The sequence below is a fragment of the Scyliorhinus canicula genome, chromosome 19 (assembly GCF_902713615.1).
Source record: "Scyliorhinus canicula chromosome 19, sScyCan1.1, whole genome shotgun sequence".
In the NCBI taxonomy this organism is placed as follows: Eukaryota; Metazoa; Chordata; class Chondrichthyes; order Carcharhiniformes; family Scyliorhinidae; genus Scyliorhinus; species Scyliorhinus canicula.
In genome coordinates this window covers 8,617,352-8,639,442 of record NC_052164.1, presented here as the reverse complement: position 1 = coordinate 8,639,442, position 22,091 = coordinate 8,617,352, and the positions used below count along the sequence as shown (strand labels likewise).

Genomic DNA, 22,091 nt, shown 5'->3' with positions numbered 1-22,091 from the left:
GAGGGAAATAATTTTTTTTTTTTTTAAAACCTCCACAGAATTGTTACGGTGCAGAAGGCGGCCATTTGGCTCATCGTGCCTGTGCAGACACTCCGAATGAGCATCGTGGCTTAGTGCCATTCTCCTGCCTTTTCCCTGTACCACTGCACATTGTTTCCATTCAAGTCATCATCTAATGCCCCAATTGAACCTGCCTCCACAACACTTGCTAGGCAGTGTATCCCAGACCCAAACCACTCATTGTGTGATAAAGCTTTTTCTCAAAACATCTGCTTCTTTCTCAGAGCACTTTAAATCTGTGCCCTCTCGTTCTCAATCTTTTTGAGAGCAGGAATAATTTCTCCCTGGTGGCACAGCGGTTAGCACTGCTGCCTCACAGCTCCAGGGACCCGGGTTCAATTCCGGCCTCGGGTGACTGCCTGTGTGGAGTCTGCACGTTCTCCCAGTGTCTGCGTGGGTTTCCTCCGGGTGCTCCGGTTTCCTCCCACAGTCCAACGCACTTTCCTGTTCTAACTCATGTGCTTTGCTCACAATATTCCCAAAGTAAGGTCATGAAAGGAGTTAAATGCAAATTCCTTCACTTGAACTCACTAGAGGACTAACCCCCTGGCAGGTGAGGAACATGTCAGGGGAAAGGTTGGGTGAGTACGTCAAGTATGAATTAAACAGAAGTCAACACAACAACAGAGAGAAACTGTTCGAGAACCAATTTAAAGGATAAAAACAGAGAAATGCTCAGCAGCATCTGTGGAGAGAGAGCGCGAGCGAGGGGAACAGAGTTCACGTTTTGGGTCTGTGTGACTAGTTGAGTTGTTGTTGCTAAGAGCTGGCAAGACATGACTAGCTGAATGGCCTCCTCCCTGTGTGATTACCATTGTATGATGCTGTGACACAAGCAACAAAACCTGTGCCTGATATTTATATACCATGTTCTTCATTCACAGGATGTGGCTGTTGTTGGCACTTATTGACCAAAAGACATAGGAGCAGAAGTAGGCTATTCAGCCCATCGAGTCTGTTCCACCACTCAATGAGATCATGACTGATTTGAAATTATCATCCTCAACTGTACTCTTCCCAACGCGGCGCAGTGGTGAGCACTGATGCTCACAGCACTGACCCCGGTTCGATCCCGGCCCTGGGTCACTGCCCATGTGGAGTTTGCACATTCTCCCCATGTTTGTGAGGTCTACAAGATTATGTGTGGCATGGACAGAATGGATAGTCAGATGCTCTCTCCTAGGGTTGGAGAGTCAAGTACTAGGGTCAAGTAATAGGTTTTAAAGTGCGGGGGAAAAGTTTTTTTTTAACACAGAGGGTGATAAATGTATGGAACGTGCTGCCTGGGGAGGTGGGGGGAGCAGGTACGATAGCGGCATTTAAGGGACATCTAGACAAATATATGAATAGGGTGGGAATGGAAGAATATGGACTCCGTAATGCATAGAGTTTTAGTTTAGGCAGGTACCATGGTTGGGACAGGCTTGGAGGGCTGAAGGGCGTGATCCTGTGCTGCATTGTTCTTTTTTCTGGACATCCCGCTCATGGAATAACCTTCACGATGTCTACCCTGACAAATCCTTTATTAAGACCTCTATCAGCTCCATCCCGTGCCTTAGAAGCGTTTTCTACAGAAACGTATCCTAGCTGATTTAATCTATCCTTATTGACAAATAATAATAATCTTTATTAGTGTCACAAACAGGGTTACATTAACACTGCAACAAAGTTACTGTGAAAATCCCCTAGTCTCCACACTCCGGCACCTGTTCGGGTACACAGAGGGAGAATCCAGAATGTCCAATACACCTAACAGCACGTCTTTCAGGGCCTGTGGGACGAAACCAAAGGAAACCCACGCAGACACAGGGAGGATGTGCAGACTCCGCACAGACAGTGATCCAAGCCGGGAATCGAACCTGGGACCCTGGCGCTGTGAAGCTGTGCTACCGTGGGTATAATTTAAGCAAATCTCTTTTGCACTCTCTCCGGTGCCTCAGTGTCCTTATTATAGAACAGTAGAGAAAAAAGATTTCAAATTTCTCTTTGAAAAACATCACCCAGCTGAGGAAGTTCATTACACAGGAAATAATCAAAGGACAATTCTTCAAGAGTGAGCCACAGCCAGAATGTTCCCACTGTTGCGGAATTGTCTCAACCCCTCTGGGTTGATTGGACTTGCATGCTTGATTAGTTTTCAGTCATCATTGTTGGATAGTAATCAGTAGCAGGAATGAATGGCTTGTGGCGCAGTGGTAGTGTATCCACCTCTGGGCAAGAAGCTCCAGATTCAACTCCCAAGGCAAGACTTGTTGGCCTTGCAAGGAGTGTTCATGACGTGTTCAATGGGCTGATAATGAGCCTGGGAATCCTTCTATCATTTCACCACTATTCCCCAAAGGGAAAAGTTGTGCGTGAAGATACACTTTAAAAAAAAAAGTAGTGGGAGTTCTGTTTAATCCCCTTCCCTCACCACCTCAACCCCTGTGGAGTTCTGACTAAATAGATGTCCTCTGCAAGCAGCTGGGCTGAGAACAGTTAGCTCTGCCGTGGAGGGAGTCTGGCCTTCGCTGATCCTCCAGCCCCATTCTACCTCAAACACAACAGTGTTTGCGCCAACTGAGCCATGCAGCGCTGCCCGAGTGCTCACTGCAGTCAGGACACAGGGTGATTGACAGCGGATTACAAGGAGCGTAATCCAATCAAAGGGCTCAGATGACATCACAAGAATCCCACGAGATGACGCTTCAACCCGTCTGTTCATTAGCCGGGTCCCGAGACGGGATTACTGGCTGCAATCCTGACAGACATCTCCAAACACTTCAATTACATAGCGTTTAAGAAACAATGAAACTTCCTTCGGTAGTGAACCCAAAAGCCATGGTACTGGACCACACAGCTCCTTGTTGGGGGGGGGGGGCGCGAGTTATAGCAAGGTTTGCATTCTCTCAAGTCGCATACTGCATTAGAATTTTCCCCTCTGGCAGCACGGTGGCGCAGTGGTTAGCATTGCTGCCTCACGGCGCTGAGGTCCCAGGTTCAGTCGCAGCTGTGTGTGGAGTTTGCACATTCTCCCCGTGTTTGCGTGGGTTTCACCCCCACAACCCAAAGATGTACAGGCTAGGTGGATTGGCCACGCTAAATTGCCCCTTAATTGGGAAAAATCAATTGGGTACACTAAATTAAAAAAAAAAAATTTTCCCCTCATCTTGAACGCATCGCAAGGACGAAACATCGGAGCAGGAACTAATACAAAAGGAAAAAAGCTGAAAGAGCCCCGAAAACTGACCCTTCAACAAAAAAAAACTGTTTAGTCATCGACTGGAAACATTGACACTCTTCTCTCCACAGATTTGCCAAACCTGCTGAGTATTTCCAGTTTTTTCTGATTTCTTACAGAGGGGCAGGAAGTGGCTATTCAGCCCCTCAAGTCTGTTCTTCTGTTCACTTAGATCAGAATAACAATCATCTTTATCAGTGTCCCAAGTAGGCTTAGATTAACACTGCAATGAAGTTACTCTGAAAAGCCCCTAGTTGCCACATTCCAGCGCCTGTTCGGGTACACAGAGGGAGAATTCAGAATGTCCAATTCACCTAACAGCACGTCTTTCGGGACTTGTGGGAGGAAACCAGAGCACCCGGAGGAAACCCACGCAGGCACGGGGAGAACGTGCAGACTCCGGGACAGACAGTGACCCAAGGGGGAATCGAACCAGAGTCCCTGGCACTGTGAAGCAACAGTGCTAACCACTGTGCTACCGAGTCACCCGATGCGGATCTGTATCTTAATTGAAGCATATTTCATTGAAGCGTACAAAATTTTTAGCAGGATTTTTGGAATGCCAAGAGTGTTTCTCTGGTTTTTGAATCTAGAACTGGGGTCTCATCTCTCAGAAGGTTGTGAATCTCTGGAATTGTCTGTGCCAGGTAGCTGTGGAGACCGAGTCACTGAATATAATCCAGCTTGGGACAGACTGATTCTTGAACAATAGGGGAGTCATGGGTTATGGGGAACAGGCAGGAACGTGGAATGCGGGAGAATATCAGGTCAGAAATGATCTTACCGAATGGTGTAGCAGGCTTGAAGGGCCAAATGGCCTACTCTTGTGCCTACAGTCTCAGGATAAAGCTTCAGCCATTTAAGACTGAGATTGGAAGAAATTTATTCAATCAGGGGGTTGTAAATCTTTTGAATTCTCTGCACTAGTGGGTTGTGAACAGTCCATAAGCATATTCAAGATGGAGATTGCTTTTTATATTAAGATAACTACAGGTTACCGGGCTAGGTTGGGAAAGTGGGATTAAGGTCGGAGATCAGCCATAATCCTATTGAATGATGGAGCTAGCTGGAAGGCCTGAATGATCTGATTCTGCTACTTCCGCATATTTTCATAACTCTACCTGCCCCCAACTGGCCAACACGGCAGCACTCAAGAGTGAGGTTATGCATTTTCTGTGACTTGTCAAATTCAGTGTTTGATGCAGCAATGACGCAGTTTGTAAATACACTGAAGCAGACAGACTGGATCACACGAGGTTCAATCCCCCAAATATATTGAGTTAGCTGATCTCAACCAGGGAGTGACAGACGCGAGGCCAATTAATGGCAACACCTTTGCAAAATGCCCATGTCCTGACATTAGGCGAAAACTGGATTCTAAAGTGTGTCTACTACAGACAAACAGCCAGTTGAGACTTTCTGTCGAAGATAACACGAGGAATGGCTATTTTTACTTTGTTCCGGGCAACCGCTACCATGAATGGGATTGTAATCCAGTTCATGAAACAATCTTCAGGTGAGGGGAGGTGAAAATTGGTATTAGTTCAGGTCTGTAGACGTTCTAGGGCTATATGTTTGATGATATGGCACCTACTGCATAAGCAGCCTACGAAAAAAGATTTGCATTTAGATTGTGCTTTTAACGAATGCAGGACATCCCAAAGTCTTTGACATCCTCTGAAGTATTTTTGAAGTATAGTCACTATTATAATGTAGGAAGCACTGCAGCTAATTTGTGCGCAGCTCACACAATCAGCAGTGTGATAATGACCAGATCATCTACTTCAGTGACTTCGATAGACATTGGTCAGGACACTGGGGCTTGACAGCACGGTGGCGCAGTGGTTAGCACTACTGCCTCACGCCGCCGAGGACCAGGGTTCGAATCCTGGCACTGGGTCACTGTCCTTGTGGAGTTTGCACATTCTCCCCGTGTCAGTGTGGGTCTCACCTCCACAACCCAAACGATGTGCAGGGTAGGTGGATTAGCCACGCTAAATTGGATTTTAAAAATAATTGGGTACTCTAAATTTATTTTTAAAGCGTCTATCTGAGAAGGCAGATAGGGTAACTCCAACAGTGCAGCAGTAGTCTCTCAGTACTGCTCTGCGTGATGCTTATGCTCAAATCTCTGGTGTGACGTTTAAGCCTACAACCTTCTGACTCAGATGCACGCTGTCTTAACCGACAAGGCCGACACTCACACTGCTCATTTCCTAGACTTCGCACAAGGCTGGAAAGATTTTTAAAAAATTTTTTTTTAAAAAACAGGTTATTCAGCACTTCCTGTCAAGGCACTGTGGCTTCTCTCAGCTGGGCCGGCAGCTGTGATCTTCCATTTCAGTTTGTGTGGTTGAGTGACTGTGCGTCTGTGTCCATGTATATATGGGGGTGTTTGTGCGTCTGCTGACGGAAAGAGGTGGAGAAGTGAATGTCGATGCATGTTATCTGTTTCTGACACCAGGAATGGAGTGCGGATGACGGTCACATACCTTGGGACCTTGTGCTTTACTTTAAATTGTTGATCTGGAGTCGGAGAGGCTAATGTCTGTTCACTGGCTTCTGAGGCCCATGCTGTTAACTCAGTTTTTCGGTACACTTCTCACTCTTGTTAATTGCACTGCCGTTAAAACAGGATCTGCGAGTCGAACACTTACTAAATTAGCAACTGAGCCCTAGTACGTCCTGGCTCAGAATTGGAGACTTAACCTGAAGAAACAATTTGATGGACATTCTACCCTATTTGGATAAGTTGGGTGGAAAGGTTTTCTCTCATATTACTGCCTCGTAACATCCCATGTCGGCCAAATCATTAACCTCTTTAACTATCAGCTAAATAATGAGGCAAAGCCACAACACTGATTGTCCCACCCTCTCCAGTTTGTCCCCGGTCACCGTCAAAACAAGCAACAACACGCGTAATATTATTACCTAGTGAGGACATACCTCATCTGGGGTGAGCTTCTCACCACAGATCCACACCATAACCAACACTGACCACTTCCATCTCCGTCACATTGCCTGACTCTGACTGCCCCAGCTCATCAGTTCTGAATCCCCCCACGCTTGGCATTGTTACTTCTAGACTTGACTATTCCAATGTTCTCCTAGACGGCCTTTCCATTTTCCTTCCACTCTCCATAACGGTGAGCTCATCCGAACATCTGCACTCCCCATGCCAAGTTCCGAACATCTGCACTCACTCCCCCATGCCAAGTTCCATTCATCCGTCATACCTTTGCGGCTGTCCTCCCATCGCCTGCACACCCCCCCCACACACACACCCCCCCACACACACACCCCCCCACACACACACACACCTCTGGCAGTCACTATGGTTGAAACGTTTCATACTCATTTTCAAATCTCTGCAGGGCTTCACCCCTCCCTATCTCACTCACCTCCTCCAGCCCTACAACCCTCCCAGATATCTTCACCCCAATTCTTGCCTCTGGGGGAAATCGGTGATTTCAATCGTTCCCCCTTTGACAGCTGTGGAATTTCCCCCCTGTCCTTGTACCCTTCTCTCCGCCTTGACGGTATTCCTTAAAACCAACTCTCTTACCGAATCTTTGACATACTTCTTTGGCCGAGCTTTTGATCATCTGTCTAAATTTCTCCTTATGTGACTCCATGTCAAGATTTGTTTAAGAACACTCCTACAAAGGGAAGAGGTGCAAAGAGATTGGGGGAAGAGGTGGATGAAATTGGAGGTCCATGCACCTGTGCAAACATTGCCCACTGTTCGGTGACAGGATTGGGATGGTCTCAGTGAAGTGAATGCTTTGCTGGCGCAAGTGCTACTTAGGATCCAACACGGAATCCTGAAGATGGGCAAAACCTTCCGAATGGTAAGGAACCAAAGGACTTGAAATTTGAGTCAATAAAATACAAGCTCAAAAAGAATTGGCCAGAGAGGGACCTTCCACTCCAATAAAGAGGTTCTATAAATACAAGCTGCTGTTGTTGATATTTACATTCATTCCCATCACCTCCTTGATATGCTGCTGCTGCACGGCCGTGCCACCCCCTCCTGTGCACCATTCTCATCAACCCTGATGCCCACCATTTTATTTATCATTTCCCTTTTTTCTTCTCACCTCTCGGGGGTCCTATAAGGCAACAGATGCCCTCTCCTGCTATCCAGGCCAGCTGACCAGGTCTCCCCACCCACCCAGAGTGGCTGTGTAGACAAGCTATTCCGCCTCGAGACTCATTGCAAGCAGGACACAATCCTGCCCTTGCTCGGCACCCCCAATGTCCATCCCCGACGATGATCAGGAGGTGCTGTGCGGGCTGCTACTTCCCCACCTGAACCTTGGGACACGGAGCACAATACCACGATGCTGCCCTTATGGAGATCAGCTAATCAATATTTTTTTGTTCATTCGTTCACGGGATGCGGTCATCACTGGCTAGGCCCGCATTTATTGCCATCCTTAATTGCCCTCGAGTATGTGGTACTGGTAATGTTACTGGACGAGCGAGCCCAATAATTCAGGGAATGGGAGTTCAAATCCATGCCGTGGCAACTTGAGAATTTTAATTTAGTTAAGAAAAGCTGGAAATAAAACAAATTTCATAAAAGTGACCATGAAGTTGCCAGACTGTCGTAGAAACCCAACTGGTTCACCAACTGTCCTTCAATTGAAGGACACCTGTCATTTTTAGCAGGTTATAGACCGATGTGCAAGTCTAAGTTACAGAGTATTTCTTAGTGATTTGGGACGTTAAAGATAATATACAAATGCGAGTTGGCATTAAGTGTCCTCCAAAGTGGCCCAGTATGTCACGCAAGTTGTTTCCAACTACCCCTTAGCAGACAGGGTCAAAATCCTGGAACTCCCCTTCCCCTAACATCACCGTGGATGCACCTGTCCTACATCACATGGACCGCAGGGTTTCAAAGGGCTCATCAGGATGTTCTCAAGGGCAATTGGAGATGGACAATAAATTTGGCTTTGCCAATGACGCCTGCATCCCATGAGTGAATTAAAAAGAAATTCCAATTGCGGATGGTACCTTGCTGAAATGGACTTGCTGATGATACCGTGGCAACACTGGCCGTGCTCTTCCCGCCACCTGGCTTTCGTCCCCTTTGGCCAGAGCCATGACTGGGAGCCTTCTTCCCTTTGACCTCCGACCTGGCGACCTCTGCCGTCTCCTTCCCGCTTGCGTGCGGCGCAGCTGCTCCCTGGAAATGTTTATTGGTAAAGGGAGCTGTGGTTTCATCCAAACCTCTCAAGATCCCTGACATGTAGCTGCGACTGCTGCTAGCAGTTGTGCAAGTCTGATAGTTATTAGTTAGATAAAACAAAAGGGGGGAAAAAAACAACAGCGCAGAAACTTCTCATTAGTTTTTTGTTTTAAAAAAAAAAGAATTTCAATCGTAGAATTGGCCTGTAGGGCACAGAAACAGCTGGAATTATCAAACAGAACAGATGTGCAATGCACTAGAGGCACTTTCAAATTTCAGTGGAAGAATTGAAGCAAAAGTTTAAATAAGGAAGTTTTGATTTACGCCATAAGATTAAAGCATCTCTTGTCAAACAGGTAAGTAGCTGATGAGCAAAAGCTGTTGCAGGAAGAGTGCCATGAATGAATTGCTCTACAAAAGGCGACTTTATAATTACACAGACTACGATATACCTGTGTATGTCTTTGTGAAAAATTATTCCTTCTCCGATAATTCTGGATCAATCTTACACAGGATCACAAAGCACAGGAGGCAGCCATTCAGCCCATTCAACCTGAAGGCTTCTCAGTTGCCTTTAAAATATTTGCCCTTTGAACATATATCCAGTTCCCTTTTTCAAATTTACCATTCAATCTGCCCCCACCACCCGAACACAAAAGGTGAAAGGGTTCATTTTCCAAATCCATGTGCCCTGCTGCCAGCAACACTCGTGTGCAGGCAGAGAGTTGGCACAACAGAGCTGTGGTCTTATATATGCATCGCAGCTCACTGCCACAATGGCAAATTTCAATGAATTTATCCCATCGATTTTAAAGTTGGTGACTCAACAGTTCTATCTTTACTAACTGATATGAAGTGAACAGCAGAGAAACAGGCCATTCGCTCCATGCTCTACACGTGCCTCGCCCGTCACCTTCCTCCAACTCCATCAGCAATAACTTTCTAATCCCCTCTCCGTTAATGTGTTTATCCAGCTGCCCCTTAAATGCATTGATACTATTTATCCCTTGTGGTCATCAGTTCCACATTCAAACCACTCTATGTGCAGGGAGTCTTCTTCAGAATTGCCAACTGGAATTATTGGCGGCTACCTTATATATACCTTGTGGGCGATCTTACTGCCTCGGGGTCAGATGCTCTGCAATGAGTCCCACCCCAGGACTTGTTGGCCAAGGAAAGTGCACTTATAATCTGGCCAAACAGGTTGAGTGTCAACTCACAAATCCTTCCATCACAGGCGGTAAGAGCAGCATAAATTGCTACTCAGTCACATGATGAAATGAAAAAAAATGAAAATCGCTTATTGTCACGAGTAGGCTTCAATGAAGTTACTGTGAAAAGCCCCTAGACGCCACATTCCGGCGCCTGTCCGGGATGGAATGCAAGTTGGAGCCTCGAGATCGCTATTCATAGCTCCAGATTGCAGTATGTATGTGGACTGGAGCACACCACCACCACCACCATCTTACAATGATGACCCACAAATGGACACATCTTCCCTGTGGTCTACCCTATCCCTTTATAATCTTGAAAACCTCTGTTTGAGCCCTCGGTCTACACAGCACAAACCAGGCTTTCAAGATCAGGCTACCCTGTCTGTGCAGCTCACTGACATCTCAACTGGTGGATTTCCCCAATGAGCCTTTGCAGGGTCTAGCACTCTGCTACTTCACCCTAGCCTTGCCCTGACAATCCTCTTTTACTAATATTAATAGTTCTATTCAATCAAATTCTGTGCACACATTTCACCAGGTAACATCTGAAAGAAGCATTCTTAGAAGCATCATTACAGCACTCTCCAATACAACATTAAATACTGAACATACTCTATTCGACAGACAATAAGACATTTCCACTGCAGGATTTTTATATTGCTCCAGTTTTGTACAGGTGGCCCATTGTATCAGCAGAACCCAAAGATCTCTTTATCAATTTCATTCTGTGTGTCACGTGTGACATTCTTGATGGAATTATGACTTGGCTGTCGTGTCGTAAGTTTGACCCCCAATAATCTCCAAGAGTTCTTCCAAATAAAGATAAAATTGTGGACAGCTCAAGGGATTGCAAATTTCCGCATACAGCAAAATGAGAATGGCAATGAAGGCGTGGGATAGCTAACAAGAGATGCTAGCACAGTGGAACACAAGGGCTCCAACAGATCCCAATCGGTGCCACCTTCGATGGAGAAATTAGGTGGAATATTTTCATTCCTGCAGGAAATGGGAGTTGGGAAGGAAGTTTGATGTGGAATCAGAGCCAACATATGCATTTGGTTTCCTCCCACATTCCAAAGATGTGCAGGTTAGGTGTATTGGCCATGCTAAATTGTCCAAAAAGGTTAGGTGGGGTTCCTGGGTTATAGGGATAGGGTGGAGGTGTGGGGTATTTCCTCAGGTCGGTGCAGACTCGATGGGCCGAATGGCCTCCTTCTGCACTGTAAATTCTATGTCTATGTCAAGGTCAAATAGTCACCTTTGGTGCTGAAAGTTCAGTCACTCTGGGTTTGAGGACGAGTTTGACATGTCTTCTGCTGCCTGAGCATCAGGTGTACGAAGGTAAACGGAGAGGAGCTGATCATACATGTACTCGTTTGGGTGGGTTTAATATCGAAGGGCCTAGGGGCTGTTTGCTTTGTAACATCAACACTCACCTTTTCTGTTGATACAGTCACCGTGTTGACAGCTGTGTTCAATGATTCTGTAGCCTTCTTGAGTTTCTGCTTCGGCCTCTCCCTGTCTTTCCGACTCTGCAAAATAAGAAATTAAAATGTGTCAATCAGCTTCCCAAAATTTGCATTTATATAGCGCCTTTAACATTAACGCTCCCTCCCTCCCCGTCCCTCAAGGCGCTTCACAGGTGCATTATCAGTTGAAACCTGACAGTGAGCCATGTAAGGAGATAATAGCATACAGGTGACCAAAGGTTTGGTCAAAGGGGTAAATTGGAAGGATCTTAAAGAAAACAAAATGAAGGCGAGATCTGGGGGTGGAAATCCAGAGCTTAGGGCTTCAGAGTTGCCAATTGGTGGAGCACTTCAAATCTGGATGCACGAGAGCAGAACTGAAGAAACGCAGAGTTTGGAGAAGGATGTAGGGCAGGAGGACACTATAGTGACAGGGAGGAGCGAGGCTATGGAAGGCTTTGAACACAAGATTAAAAATTGTAAACTCCAATGTCCGCGAGCACAGGGGCTGGCAACAGGCAATTTTAAAAAATATATAAATTCAGAGGGCCAATTAAGGGGCAATTTAGTGTGGCCAACCCACCTACTCTGCACATCTTTTGGGTTGTGGGGGCGAAACCCACGCAAACACTGGGAGAATGTGCGAACTCCACACGGACAGTGACCCAGAGCCGAAATCGAACCTGGGACCTCAGCAGTGAGGCTGCAGAGCTACCCACTGCGCCACCGTGCTGCCCGGGAATTTAAAAAAAATCCAACTTACATTTCCCCTGAAACATTGATTCTTACTGGTACATAATCTCACAGACATCAGATGCACCCTGGTAACTTACACAAGGGGACGTTATTCACAATCATTAATGAGGCTTCGATGGTTAGTGTGAGCAGACTATGTGATCTTGAGGGCATCATAGCCGAGCCTGTTCCTGTTCCGCCCAATTCCATGGGCGTTTTCCAGCTCAGGGTCAGTGAGCCATCAGCAGGTGTCGGAAGTTGGGACGTTTACGTCTCTTTTCTCTCTAAACCTGGAAGGCAGGGGCAGCACGGTGGCACAGCGTGTTAGCCCTGATGCCTCACGGCACTGAGGTCCCAGTGGGAAAGACAAAGGTTTGAGAGTCAGGGCTGAGGGGCCATCAATTCATATTTCCAGTGTGTATGGAGAGCTGAGTTGTTAAGAGGGCGGAATGCTTTGCCACTGGTGACAGCAAGGCAGTGGGATTCAAAAGGAATTTAAGCTAGGATCAGCATGATGGGTCAAACAGACTCCTTTTTTTTTCAGTTGTCATCACAAGGGGCTGGTTTAGCACAGGGCTAAATCGCTGGGTTTTAAAGCAGACCAAGGCAGGCCAGCAGCACGGGTTCAATTTCCGTACCAGCCTCCCCGAACAGGTGCCGGAATGTGGTGACTAGGGGCTTCATTTGAAGCCTACTTGTGACAATAAGCGATTTTCATTTCATTTTTCATTTCATTTTCAGTGCCTCAAACGTTTGATGGTTTTATTTTGGAAATGCAGTAAAATCATTTTTTGAGTTCAAACAGTGGCAAATACTGGCTTGTTCCATATCTCCTGAAATAATTTTTAAAAATAGACCTAGCCAGGGAGGGAACAAAAAAAAAACATTTGGAACGATTTTGTCACTTCTTATTTTTCCAAGAAGTTTTACGGCAACAGAAATTAGGAGGTGAAGGATAACTTGCTGCCGAGAACTCGTGAGGAGGCGGGAAGCTGGCCTGAATTATTGCTCCCGTTTGCTAGAAAAAGGAGGGAGAATCTCATCGAAAGGTATAAAACTCTGACATGGCCGGACAGTGAGCTCTTGCTGGAAAGTGCACCAGAGGAGGATCTGACCCAGTTGCGAAGCCCTCCACAGTCAAACAGCCCGCTGACACGTGCAGTAGACGCTTGGCGGAGCCAGTGCTGTGGAATAAGACCACACAGAGACAGGAAGAGTCAGCAACATCCAGAAGGGAGGGTGGAAATTCCGAGCCATGAATGAAGTTGAGACCTTCTGGAGATAAAGCATTTGGAAGCCCAGTTAAATATAAATTATTGATCCTCTCAAGTTAATGGCCACATTAAATGAACACTGCCACATTAAGATTTCATTTGAATTGCGAGATGATAATAATAAAGGGCAGCAGGGTAGCATGGTGGTTAGCATAAATGCTTCACAGCTCCAGGGTCCCAGGTTCGATTCCTGGCTGGGTCACTGTCTGTGCGGAGTCTGCACGTCCTCCCCCTGTGTGCGTGGGTTTCCTCCGGGTGCTCCGGTTTCCTCCCACAGTCCAAAGATGTGCGGGTTAGGTGGATTGGCCATGCTAAATTGCCCGTAGTGTGCTAATAAAAGTAAGGTTAAGGGGGGGGGTTGTTGGGTTATGGGTATAGGGTGGATACGTGGGTTTGAGTAGGGTGATCATGGCTCGGCACAACATTGAGGGCCGAAGGGCCTGTTCTGTGCTGTACTGTTCTATGTTCTATGTTCTAATTCAGCTTCTACTATGGAGCAGGATAATGGGAACTTTCCAACTAATCATAGCAATCAATCGCTCAGCAATTAATCCACCAGAAACCAAGACATGAGACAAGGAAAAGCTCCGTGGTGGAGCGCTTTAGGAAATTCTTTACTCAAATACTGGTTAGAATATGGAACTGGAAAATGTATTGTTTGAAGCTGATAGTATCATTTGTGAAGCAAGATAAGTGAAAAGGCTCGAAAGGGAAGGAAGTGATTGGGTCGGAAGTGGTGGAGCATAAATAATAGTGTGGGCCAGTTGGGCTGAATGACTCCTTGGATGGCAGGATTGGCCTAGGAGGAGAAGTTGTGTCGGACAGTCCTGTATTTGCTGCAGTTCAGAAGAATGAGAGGGAATCGCATTGAAACGTATACATTTCTGACAGGGCTCGACAGACTGGATGCAGGGATGATGGTTCCTCTGGCTGGGGGGGGTGGTCCAGAACAAGGGGTCATCGTCTCAGTATACGGGCTGGGCCATCTAGGTCTGAGTCGAGGAGAAACTTCTTCACTCAAGAGGGTGGTGGAACCTGTGGAATTCTCGCCCACAGAAGCTGCGGAAGCCCAGTCCCGATGCATTTAAGAAAGAAAGAGATGGATTTCTACCCTAAAACGGCATCAAGGGGCCTGGGGAACAAGCGGGGCGTTGAATCAAGATTCCCACCTTCCCTCTCAACTCATAAAAGACAGTAAACGCTGGCTGGACTCTACCATCTGTGGAGCGAGAAACACAGTTCACATTTCGAATAAGTATAGCCAGCTCAGAAGAGGAGTCAGATGGATTCAAAACGTTAACTTTCTTTTGCTCGCCACAGATGCTGACAGACTTGCTGAGTTTTTCCACCATTTTCTGATTTTATTTCAGACTTCCAGCACCTGCAGTATTTTACCTTTATTTCCCCCTCAAGTGGATGTATAAGTTCATTATTTGAAGAAGGGCACGGCAGTCATCCCAATGTCCTGGTCAAGATATGTCCTTCAATCTATCTCACTTAAATGGATTTTCTGGTCGCAACACTGCAATGAAGTTGCTGTGAAAATCCCCTAGTCGCCACATTCCGGCACCTGTTCAGGTACACCGAGGGAGAATTCAGAATGTCCAATTCACCTAACAAGCCCGTCTTTCGGGATTTATGGGAGGAAACCGGAGCGCCTGGAGAAAACCCACACAGACACGGGGAGAACGTGCAGACTCTGCACAGACAGTGTCCCAAACCGGGAATCGAACCTGGGACCCTGCCGCTGTGAAGCGAAGGTGCTAACCACCGTGCTACCCATGTAACTATGGCAGCAGCGCCAGCACCCACCAGGCAAACACCAACCTCTCACCCTATTCCAGTCCCCTTCGTCCCTTCCCCATCAGACAAACAGTGAATGTTGCGCCCACCACCACCCACAATGTTGTGGAGGCTGAAGTAAGCAAAGGCAAGACTTGTATTTAAATATGCCTTTTGTGACTTCAGAATGTCAAAACACTATACAGCCAATGATGTATTTTTTGAAGTGTAGTCACTTTTGTTATGCAGGAAACACAGCAGCCAGTTTTAGCACAGCAAGATCCCACAGTTAAAAGGTGATAAAGGACCAGATAATCTGTTTTAGTGATGTCAGTTGGGGATAAATATTGGCCAGGACATTGGGGCAAACCTGCCTCTTGACCAAAATCCACTCGAGGGGTTAGATGGTGCCTTCGTTTAATGTCTCATTTGGCAGCAGCACTTATTTCTCACCATACTGCTTGGCGAAAGCTGGAAGAATTATTTATATCCCTGGAGTTTACTCTGAAATGCTCTGTGTCTAGGGCAGCATGTGGCACAGTGATTAGCACTGGGACTGCGGCACTGGTGTCCCAGGTTCGATCCCGGCTCTGGGTCACTGTCTGTGAGGAGTTTGCACATTCTCCCCGTGTCTGCGTGGGTGTCACCCCCACAACCCAAAGATGTGCAGGTTAGGTGGATTGGCCACGCTAAATTGCCCCTTAATTGGAGAAAAAAATAATTGGGTACGCCAAAAAATTTTTTAATATGCTCTGTGCCACAAACACTGCAGCAATCTCGTGAGGACCACGCACACGGCAGACCATGCAGGTATTTGCGTATTAAACTTTTATGAAATACTCGTCTCAGCAACCAAGAAAATGGGTCGACCACTTCATAACACGCATATGGACTGCGCGCGGCTGCGCAGGCATCTGAGAATCTGAAAAATCTGAAATATCCGAGTGTCATATTATGCACACTGCCCAGTGAAAACCCGAGTCAGTTTTTAAACAGAGTGACTGGAGCATGTGATTGCAGAGTGAGGCTTGCCAAATTCAACATTAAACAACAGATAGCAACCTCAAACAAAGCCTCAACCACGGCCAAGTGACCAGGCTTGATCCCTCACGCTTGCTGGGATTACCCGTCTGCAGAACTGTTCAAGTCGCCATGGGCCGCAATTCACGACAACAAGCTACTACTGACCTTATGAAGTGCAGACAAATACCTGCCCCAGGTAACTCGCTGGCAGCTCAAACTTTCTCCTCCCCTATCTGCTATTCACCAGTGACCCTCGACTGACGGGCTTTCCCTCTGTGAACCATGGCTCTCGCCTCCCATTCCGATGGTTGTGGGTTCAAGTACCACCCCAGTTTCAAAATCTCAGTTCACTCTCCTGTGCTGAACTGTCAGGGGTGCCATCTTTCGGGTGAGGTGTTTACCCTTTCAGGTGGATGCTATTGTGAAGTGGGCCTTCCCTGGTGTCCTGGTGAATATTCATCCCTCAATATTGAAAAAAAGAGTATCGCATTGCCATTTGAGGGATCTTGCTATGTGTAAATTGGCTGCTGCATTTCCCTTCATCGCAACAGCGACCAACTTCAGTAATTAGATAGTTGGCTGCAAAGTGCCTTGGGACATCTATTGGTCGCATAAAGGTGCTGTATAAATGCAAGTTTTAATTTTCTTTAACAAGCCTCATCCCATATCCACATAGTGGCCAGGATGGGGAATTATAATAGCCTTCGCCATGCAGAGTCAGTCCATGGTGTCTCTGCCGACCTCTGCTGGCTTCAATCAGCTCATGCTAGCACGGGGCTAAATCGCTGGCTTTGAAAGCAGACCAAGGCAGGCCAGCAGCGCGGGTTCAATTCCCGTACCAGCCTCCCCGAACAGGCGTCGGAATGTGGCGACTAGGGGCTTTTCACAGTAACTTCATTTGAAGCCTAACTTGTGACAATAAGCGATTTTAATTTAATTTCATTCAGTTCTGATGGGGGGGGGGGGGGGGGGGGGGGAGTTGAAAGCGAGAAGGGAAAGGAGAGAGAAGGGAGGAAAGAAGGAAAGGAGAGAGAAGGAAAAGGAAAGGAGGGAGGAAGGAAAGAAAGAATGTTGCAACAGCAAAATTCAAAGATACACCAGGACAGGCTCAGTTATCAAGAAACTGTGGGGATGTGGTAATAATGACATCTGTAATTACCAGTAATAATTGACGGTGATATTTCCTCATGTCTCATTTTGTGGTAATAAGAGCAGAAGACCACAGTCTCGACACAACAGACAAGGATCCGAGAAACCGAAAGGGGTAATGGTTCAGTGGGTTACATCGAATTTACAGCATAGAAACTAACTATTCAGCCCAGAAGATCGATACGTGCTCATGCTCCACACAAGCCTCTCCGATCCCTCTTCATCTCTCCCATCAATATAATCTTACACTCCTTTTTCTCCCGAGTTTTATCTACCTCCCTCTCAACTACTTCTAATGCTGGCAGGTTCCACATTCTAACCGTGCTGCTGTGGGTCAGAATGCTGAAAGCTTTCTGGTTTTAAACTTGGTCGACATGGCCCTGGTAGGATCGCCGAAATTCCGAGATTCTGCCAGCTCTGGCCAGCGAATCATAGAACATAACAGCGCAGTACGGGCCCTTCAGCCCTCGATGTTGCGCCGACCTGTGAAACCATCTGAAGCCTATCTGACCTACACTATTCCATTTTCATCCATATGTCTATCCAGTGACCACTTAAATGCCCTTAAATTTGGCGAGTCTACTACTGTTGCAGGCAGGGCGTTCCACACCCCTACTACTCTCTGAGTAAAGAAACTGCCTCTGACATCTGTCCTATATCTACCACCCCTCAATTTAAAGCTATGTCACCTCGTGTTGGTCATCACCATCCGAGGAAAAAGACTCTCACTGTCCACCCTATCTAACCCTCTGACTATCTTATATGTCTCTATTAAGTCACCTCTCAGCCTTCTTCTCTCTAACGAAAACAACCTCAAGTCCCTGAGCCTTTCCTCGTAAGACCTTCCCTCCATACCAGGCAACATCCTAGTAAATTTCCTCTGAACCCTTTCCAAAGCTTCCACATCCTTCCTATAATGTGGTGACCAGAACTGCACGCAGTACTCCAGGTGCGGCCGCACCAGTTTTGTACAGCTGCAGCATGACCTCGTGGCTCCGAAACTCAATCCCCCTACTGATAAAGGCTAGCACACTATATGCCTTAACAGCCCTATTAACCTGGGTGTCAACTTTCAGGGATTTATGTACCTGGATGCCGAGATCGCTCTGTTCATCTACACTACCAAGAATCTTGCCATTAGCCCAGCACTCTGCATTCCTGTTACTCCTTCCAAAGTGAACCACCTCACACTTTTCCGCATTAAACTCCATCTGCCACCTCTCAGCCCAGCTCTGCAGCTTATCTATGTCCCTCTGTAACCTATAACATCCTTCCGCACTATCCACAACTCCACCGACCTTCGTGTCTTCTGCAAATTTACTAACCCATCCTTCTACACCCTCTTCCAGGTCATTTATAAAAATGACAAACAGCAGTGGCCCCAAAACAGATCCTTGCAGTACACCACTAGTAACTGAACTCCAGGATGAGCATTTGCCATCAACCACCACCCTCTGTCTTCTTTCAGCTAGCCAATTACTGATCCAAACCGCTAAATCACCTTCAATCCCATATTTCCGTATTTTCTGCAATAGCCTACCGTGGAGAACCTTATCAAACACCTTACTGAAATCCATATACACCACATCAACCGCTTTACCCTCATCCACCTGTTTGGTCACCTTCTCAAAAAACTTAATAAGGTTTGTACGGCATGACCTACCCTTCACAAAACCGTGTTGAGTATCGCTAATCAACTTGTTCTTTTCAAGATGATTATAAACCCTTTCTCTTATAACCTTTTCCAACATTTTACCCACAACCGAAGTAAGGCTCACAGGTCTATAATTACCAGGGTTGTCTCTACTCCCTTTCTTGAACAAGGACACAACATTTGCTATCCTCCAGTCTTCCGGCACTATTCCTGTCGACAAAGACGACATAAAGATCAAGGACAAAGGCTCTGCAATCTCCTCCCTGGCTTCCCAGAGAATCCTAGGATAAATCCCATCTGGCCCAGGGGACTTATCTATTTTTACACTTTCCAAAATTGCTAACACCTCCTCCTTGTGAACCTCAATCGCATCTAGCCTGGTCGACTGAACCGGAGTGTTCTCCTCGACAACATTGTCTTTCTCCAGTGTAAACGTTGACGAAAAATATCCATTTAACGCTTCCCCTATCTCCTCTGATTCCACACATTGCTTTCCACTACTATCCTTGATTGGCCCTAATCTTACTCTAGTCATTCTTTTGTTCCTGATATACCTATAGAAAGCCTTAGGGTTTTCCTTGATCCTATCCGCCAATGATTTTTCGTGTCCTCTCCTCGCTCTTCTTAACTCTAACTCTCAAGTGCCCTAACTGAGCCTTCATGTCTCATCCTAACATAAGCCTTCTTCTTCCACTTGACAAGTGCTTCAACTTCCTTAGTAAGCCACGGTTCCCTTGCTCGACAACTTCCTCCCTGCCTGACAGGTACATACTTATCAAGGACACGCAGTAGGTGTTCCTTGAAAAAGCTCCACATTTCGATTGTACCCATCCCCTGCAGTTTCCTTCTCCATCCTATACATCCTAAATCTTGCCGAATAGCATCATAATTGCCTTTCCCCAGCTATAATTCTTGCCTTGCGGTATATACCTATCCCTGCCCATCACTAAAGTAAACATAACCGAATTGTGATCACTATCACCAAAGAATCACATCCTTACAAGCAGCTGCAGAAGTTTGGGTTTGATTCCTCACCTGGATCACAGAAATTACCAAGGACTGGCCAACAACTGATCTGATTGAGTGCACAATTATTCTAGGAACTAGTTGTTAGACGTCATCTCCAAACTGGTTAAGAAGCTATTACACAAACTAGACAGACATCAACCACAATCATAGCTGTGCTCCTATTTTGAATTTCAAATGCATTTGATTAGTCATTATTCATTCTTCCTGACAGTGAGCAACTAACTGACAGTTTTACCCGAGGATCGGCTGGTAACCCTCGCGCGCCAGAGTCTGAAGGTTGTCGGTTCAAATCGCACTTGACACCGGACTGCACAATCCAGGTTGAGACACACACACACGCATACACACACGTACACACATACACACACACACACACACACACACACACACACACACACAGAGTCAGTTCGAAGGAAATGCTGCACTGTTGGAGGTGCCAGATTTTGGATGAGAACTTAAATCAAGAAGAGACGGTTGCAGTGTGGTATAGTCACTTGGCTAGAAGTCCAGAGAACCAGGGTATTGCCCTGGGTGAAATGAGGGTCACAAATAGGCCAATCATGTTAATGTTCCACGGTTCTTTACAAGAGAGTGTCCAAAGGTTGACATTGGACCATAGGAGGCATTAGGAGCGGCGAGGCCTTCAAACTCTTATCCACCTGTTCAGATGGCCATGATGGAAGTCTGTGCTCAGTTGGCTGCAGGTGGTGCATGATGCAGAGCGAGGCCAACAGTGCAGGTCCAATCCCCGTACCGGCTGAGGTTATTCACGAAGGCCCCGCCGTCTCAACCTTGCCCCTCGCCTCTGGTGTGGTGACCCTCAGGTTAAACCACCACCAGTCAGCTCCTTCCCACAAAGGGGAAAGCAGCCTATGGTCATCTGGGGCTATGGCAACTTGACTTTAATGGTAGCCATGGCAGTGGCTGAAGAGCAGCAAGGTGGTTCCTCCCAGTGTCCTGGTCAACATTTATTGGTGTCAATCATGGTTTAGTTTGTAACAGTCTTGTTTCCGAGCCACAAAGTTCCAGGTTGAAGTCCAAGGGTTGAGCACAAAAATCAATGCTGACCCTCCAATGCAGGACTGAGGGAGTGCTGCACTGTTGCAGGTGACGTCTTTAAGATTAAAGAACTGAAGCCCCAGCTGTCTGCTCGGGTGGATACGAAAGACCCCGTGGCATTGTTTTGAATAAAAGTAGGGGCATTATACCCAAATGTCCTGACCAATATTTGTCCTCCATTCAACATCAACAATTCCGATTATCTGGTCATGTCATTGTTGTTTGTAGGAGCTTGTTTTTTTTTTTAAATTAAGGGGCAATTTAACATGTCCAATCTACCTAGCCAGCACATCTTTTGGATTGTGGGGGCAAAACCCACGCAAACACAGGGAGAATGTGCAAACTCCACACGGACAGTGACCCAGAGCCGGGATCGGACCTGGGACCTCGGCGCCGGGAGGCAGCAATGCTAACCACTGTGCCACCATGCTGCCCTAGGAGCTGTTTTTTAAAAATAGAAATTTAGTGCCCAATTCTTTTTATTCCTAATTAAGGGACAATTTAGCATGGCTAATTCACCTACCCTGCACATCTTTGGGTTGTGGGGGTGAAACACATGCAGACATGGGGAGAATGTGCAAACTCCTCACGGACAATAATCCTGGGGCGGGGATCGAACCCGGGCCCTCGGCACTGTGAGACAGCAGTGCTAGCCACTGCGCCGCCCCTTGTAGGAGCTCTTTGTGTGCCAATTAACAGCTGTGCTCCCGACATCACTCTTTTTTTTTAAATTTAGAGAACCCAATTCATTTTTTATTTTCCAATTAAGGGGCAATTTAGCGTGGCCAATCCACCCACCCTGCACATCTTTGGGTTGTGGGGGTGAAACCCACGCAGACACGGGGAGAATGTGCAAACTCCACACGGACAGTGACCCAGAGCCGGGATCGAACCTGGGACCTCGGCGCCGTGAGGCAGCAGGGCTAACCACTGCGCCACCGTGCTGCCCTCCCCGACATCACTATTGACTGTAAAGCACTCTGGGAGGGTCCGCGAGTGTGTAAAGTCCTGTAGAAATGCAAGCTCTTCCCTTCTTTATATCCATGTCCCAATTGCCAGGCCACCATTTGTATCTGTCCTACGTAAACTGGCTGTCACACTTCTTACATTACAGCAGAGGCTACACTTCCAAAACAATTGATTGGCCTAAAAGCGATTTAGGATGCCTGGTGGCTGCAAAATGTACAATGTAAATGCAAGATCGTTTTTCCTTCAATTAATGATAC

General features: G+C 46.7%; 1 protein-coding gene across 6 annotated transcripts in view; it reads right to left on the bottom strand.

Annotated features, from left to right (window-relative positions):
* The window catches only part of LOC119954359 (protein AF-10-like), a 182,639-nt gene that overhangs the window by 78,686 nt on the left and 81,862 nt on the right, over positions 1-22,091 (bottom strand). For 4 of the 6 annotated variants that reach the window (XM_038779541.1, XM_038779535.1, XM_038779540.1 and 1 more), the window contains 2 exons: positions 11,128-11,223; positions 8,303-8,570 (listed from right to left, as the gene is read on the bottom strand). In XM_038779541.1, the coding sequence (XP_038635469.1) occupies positions 8,303-8,570; positions 11,128-11,223 (364 nt within the window). The remainder of the gene's footprint in view (positions 1-8,302; positions 8,571-11,127; positions 11,224-22,091) is intronic. The other 2 variants (XM_038779536.1, XM_038779539.1) reach the window with 1 other exon arrangement.